This window comes from Ammodytes marinus (genome assembly GCF_949987685.1).
Source record: "Ammodytes marinus genome assembly, chromosome: 1".
In the NCBI taxonomy this organism is placed as follows: Eukaryota; Metazoa; Chordata; class Actinopteri; order Uranoscopiformes; family Ammodytidae; genus Ammodytes; species Ammodytes marinus.
Genome location: NC_137230.1, coordinates 36822561 through 36827560, shown reverse-complemented (window position 1 = coordinate 36827560; position 5000 = coordinate 36822561). Strand labels below are relative to the sequence as shown.

Sequence of the window (5000 nt, the reverse complement as noted above, 5' to 3'; positions counted from 1 at the left end):
TCCACTGCAGTGACCTCTATTCCATTTTGGTGATATGGTTTTATTCACTACAGTTAAAGGGGACACATTAAGCCCTTCTTCAATGCTTATGCTTATTTTTAGTCCACCATTTGCATGCTGTCTGTACTGTGTGTGCGCTGGGAAAAAAATCCAGTGTTAATACACAGCCTAGGCTCTGTAAACTGGTATGTAAAACAAAGCAACATGTCCTTTTACAGAGTCTAGGCTGTGTATTGACACTGGATTTTTGAGTGAATATATCCTCATGATCTGCTACCAGTACCTGTCCATACTGTGTGTGCTATGGGGGATATAATCCATAGTAAATACACAGCCTAGGCTCTGTAAACTGGCATGTTGCTATAGCTAAGGTGGCCCCCGTTTTTTACATACTAGTTTACAGAGCCTAGGCTGTGTACTAACACTGGATTTTTTTCCAGCGCACACACAGTACAGACAGGTAGTGGATCATGAGGAGATATTCACAGATTTTGACAAAAAGTGATTTTGACAACAAGCGTTCTCCAGAATCACTGACTACACCTTTAAATTGTTATTTTTTTTGTTTTTTTCCCAGCACCTTGAGAGCTTCTTTTGAACAACTAAAAACACGTAAGTTCCAAAGCTTAATTACCAGGTGGACTATTTATTTACTCACTCACTCACTCACTCACTCACTCACTCCCTCACTCCCTCACTCCCTCACTCCCTCACTCCCTCACTCACTCACTCACTCACTCACTCACTCACTCACTCACTCACTCACTCACTCACTCACTCACTCACTCACTCACTCACTCACTCACTCACTCCCTCCCTCCCTCCCTCCCTCACTCACTCACTCACTCACTCACTCACTCACTCACTCACTCACTCACTCACTCACTCACTCACTCACTCACTCACTTACTTACTTACTTACTTACTTACTTACTTACTTACTTATTTATTTATTTATTTAAAAGATACATTTTGGTGTGACCCTCATTTACAATGATGTTGAGTAAAAAAAATACAATACACAAACAAAACACAATGCGAATATACAACAAGCTAACAAAGAGACAAGAACTATTAAAACATTCTGATCAAATGGGTGAAGCAGAACAATAGCCTGATTAAAACAGTTACAGGTGGAGTGGGACTAATCCTACCAAATTTAAAAGGTGCCTCGGGGAACTTTCTATTTTGTGTTCATTCTAGCGCCTCCTTTGGACAAAAGTGGTAGTGTTTTTTTACCACGCCAGCTGTTGTTCCTGGGTGAGCGTATACCCCATGACAAAGGCATTAAGAAAAACTATAGAAAAATAGCATTCTTTTGCACTGATGGTCTCGTTTGCTGTTACATGTAATTTATGATCATCAGAGTGAAAATGAGACTGTTTCAGAAATATTTAAAAGTTCCTCGTAGCTACTTTAATAAATGTTGCCCATGCTATAATGTGTATAAAATGTTGAAATTATCAGTATTTGTGTGTGTGTGTGTGTGTGTGTGTGTGTGTGTGTGTGTGTGTGTGTGTGTGTGTGTGTGTGTGTGTGTGTGTGTGTGTGTGTGTGTGTGTGTGTGTGTGTGTGTGTGTGTGTGTGTGTGTGTGTGTGTGTGTGTGTGTGTGTGTGTGTGTGTGTGTGTGTGTGTGTGTGTGGCTTCAGAAATCGAGAGCATCGGGACCTTTCACATCCAACTTTCTGATGTACTGAAAGAGGAGGTGAAACACATTGAGACATTCAGAGAGAGGCAGAAAGAACAGCGGAAAAAGGTACTGTGTGTGTGTGTGTGTGTGTGTGTGTGTGTGTGTGTGTGTGTGTGTGTGTGTGTGTGTGTGTGTGTGTGTGTGTGTGTGTGAGTGCGAGAGAAAAAAAAAGGTACTGGGCAATGTTTGTGTTGCTTAACAACCAACTGTATTTTTACAAATACAGAAGGGAGATTTGAACAAAACTTAAAGGAATACTTCACCCAAACGGAACTGGTGTTCTATCATTATAAAATCACTATTATAATATAATGAATGAGGTTTTTCTTCCCTCAGTCTTCCCTTGGCCCAGCTGTCCTGTTAATCCTAACCCCTACTTTTTACCATGTGTGATGTCACGCATGGTAAAATGTAGGGTTAGACAGTGAGACCATAAAACACTCTCTGCCTTTTTTTTTTTTTTTTTTTTTAAGATATTTTCTGGGCATTTTTATGCTTTATTGATAGTGTAGAGACAGAGTTGAAATGGGGCAGAGAGGGGAGTGACATGCAGAGAACGACCGCGGGCTGGAATCGAACCCGAGTCCGCTGCTGGCCGAGGCCCATGGGGGGGGACGCCCTACCAACTGAGCTAAGGGCGCCCCCTTGTTTACATACCTTTTGGTTTGCATACTAATTTACAGAGCCTAGGCTGTGTATTAACACTTTTAACACACAATGTTGATTTAAATAAATCCTGTGTCTTATCTATGTTGTGTTTCTCTACGTTACAGTTTCAGAGCATCATGGAGAAAGTTCAGAAGAAAAAGGTTACATCGTACAAGAAAACGATAGAGGTCAGAACACACACACACACACACACACACACACACACACACACACACACACACACAGAGAGCTGAGAACACAGTCACAGCTTAAAGACCTACTTCACCGGTTTGAATATGAAGGTGTATTGAATTCTGAGATCCTATGTAGTATAAATATGCAAAAAAAATTAAAATCGGTTCATCCTAGCCTGAGAAAAGGCAGAAAGAGTGTTTTTTTTAACCCTATATTTCTCTTTCTCGTGACATCACAGAAAGAGAAATATAGGGTTAAAAAAAAACTTACTTTGTAAATATTACTGTGATGTCTTTTACTGTGACATCACAGTAATATTTACAAAGTAAGTTTTTGGTGCAGTGTGTAATATTAATATGACATCATCAAGAAAGTTCTACAAAGTTCTAGAATGCAACTCTCCCTGGGTAACCCCACCCCTTTAGAATAATAACATAAGCTACAGTGGCCTTCAAGGACAAGAACAATTCTAAATTTTAAACAATGCACTTGATGACATTCCAAAAACATGGATGCCTCCATAAGACTTGCCCGCTCAATGTACAAAATGTAATATTAATATTTGTAATTCTCCGCTCAGGAGGATAATTCAGATTATTGGCAGAGGTGATTTTACACCAATGAGGACATATTTATGAATGAGGATATTGATTTTAGCTAATACATTACTTAAAATGTTACACAGTGTCCCTTTAATGGACGTGTATTTCTGTGTTTCTCAGTCCAAGAGAAGTTATGAGTTAAGATGTCGAGAGGCGGACGAGGCTGAACAGACCGCCGGCACATCCAAACACCCAGACAAGGTGAACAGATTTTTTTAATGTGCATTGCAGCAAAAGTGCAAGAATAACATATAGATAACAGTATACAGCTCATCTCTTGATTTGATTTGATTTGATTTAGTTTATTTCAGACATATCCACATACAAAACAAAATGAAAAGCATGGAAATACAATAAACAAAAATTATGTTTTCACAAAAAAAAAAAAAAAAAAAAAAAAAAAAAAGATCTGTGTTGTTGAGATATGCCTGAAAAGGAGCAGGAAGAAGTATACACTTATTTAATCCTACCCCTTTCCTTAAAAAAATAAAAAATAAAAATATTTATTAAATTAAATAAAAAAATCTCTGGTCCCCTTACAGAGTGAGAAGTATGCAGAGGCTTAGAGTGGCATATAATGACGACATGAGGTTGTTGCTCCGTGTTCCTACGTGGCACAGTGCTAGCCAGTTATTTGTGTCCTCTAATGTACCTACATGTCAGGCACTGTTACGAAAGTTAATGTTCAATTTCATGTGTCGATTGGATTTATCAGAAAATAGCATCATGATAGCCTTAACCAACCCTATGACGGGCTATAGGTTCACATCCAGGCTTCCAAAGCATTGGCATGATAGCTTGCACCTATTTTAGTACAGTGTTTTATTGAGTAATGTATTTTAATGTGTTCTATGTGTGTGTGTGTATGTTGGATGTGAGTGGACCATCTGAGTCCTTAATAAAGATTATTATTATAACCTTCCAACATGTCATCAATGCATAGACCTTACTATATATATATATTTTTTTAAGATATTTTTTTTGGCATTTTTTATGCTTTTATTGATAGTGTAGAGACAGAGTTGAAATGGGGCAGAGAGGGGAGTGACATGCAGAGAACGACCGCGGGCTGGAATCGAACCCGGGTCTGCTGCTGGCCGAGGCCCATGTGGGGGGACGCCCTACCAACTGAGCTAACTCTATATAGTTGACCATGTTTTAATATAAAGATTAAAAAGTGTCAACAGATAGTCAAATTAATCGTAGATATCTCTCCCTGTGTAATTTGAGATACTTTACTAAATCATAAGAGTTCATGGTTAACATTTGATTTTATGGGCGCTCCGGTGGCTTATAAGGCAAGGCAAGGCAAGGCAAGGCAAGTTTATTTCTATAGCACAATTCAGACACAAGGCCATTCAAAGTGCTTTACAGGGGCAAGATTAAAATACACAATACACATCAGAAAAGCGAATGAATAAGACATGTAAAAGTGAATGAGTGTACCATATTGGCTCCGGCCTTCGTTGCAGTGGTCGCGGGTTCACACATTGTTCATAAATATCTCTTCCTGTGTTATATTCGTGTCACAGGTTCGACATCGGGCCAAGCAAAGCAGACAGGCCGCCAAGGAAGCAGGTATGACTAAGAATCATGTTTCCACTTCTGTCTGTCTGTCTATCTATCTATCTATCCATCTATCTATCTAACCATCTATCTATCAATCTGTCAGTCAGTCAGTCAGTCAGTCAGTCAGTCAGTCAGTCAGTCAGTCAGTCAGTCAGTCAGTCAGTCAGTCAGTCAGTCAGTCAGTCAGTCAGTCAGTCAGTCAGTCAGTCTGTCTGTCTGTCTGTCTGTCTGTCTGTCTGTCTGTCTGTCTGTCTGTCTGTCTGTCAGTTAGTCAGTCAGTCATCTATCTATCTAT

General features: G+C 39.4%; 1 protein-coding gene across 1 annotated transcript in view; it reads left to right on the top strand.

Moving 5' to 3' along the window:
- The window catches only part of LOC307251834 (proline-serine-threonine phosphatase-interacting protein 1-like), a gene marked incomplete at both ends in the record, with an annotated part of 19112 nt that overhangs the window by 5785 nt on the left and 8327 nt on the right, over positions 1–5000 (top strand). Inside the window, 5 exons of the mRNA XM_080029259.1 lie at positions 578–612; positions 1651–1757; positions 2465–2527; positions 3257–3337; positions 4669–4714. Coding sequence (XP_079885385.1) covers positions 578–612; positions 1651–1757; positions 2465–2527; positions 3257–3337; positions 4669–4714 — 332 coding nt within the window. The remainder of the gene's footprint in view (positions 1–577; positions 613–1650; positions 1758–2464; positions 2528–3256; positions 3338–4668; positions 4715–5000) is intronic.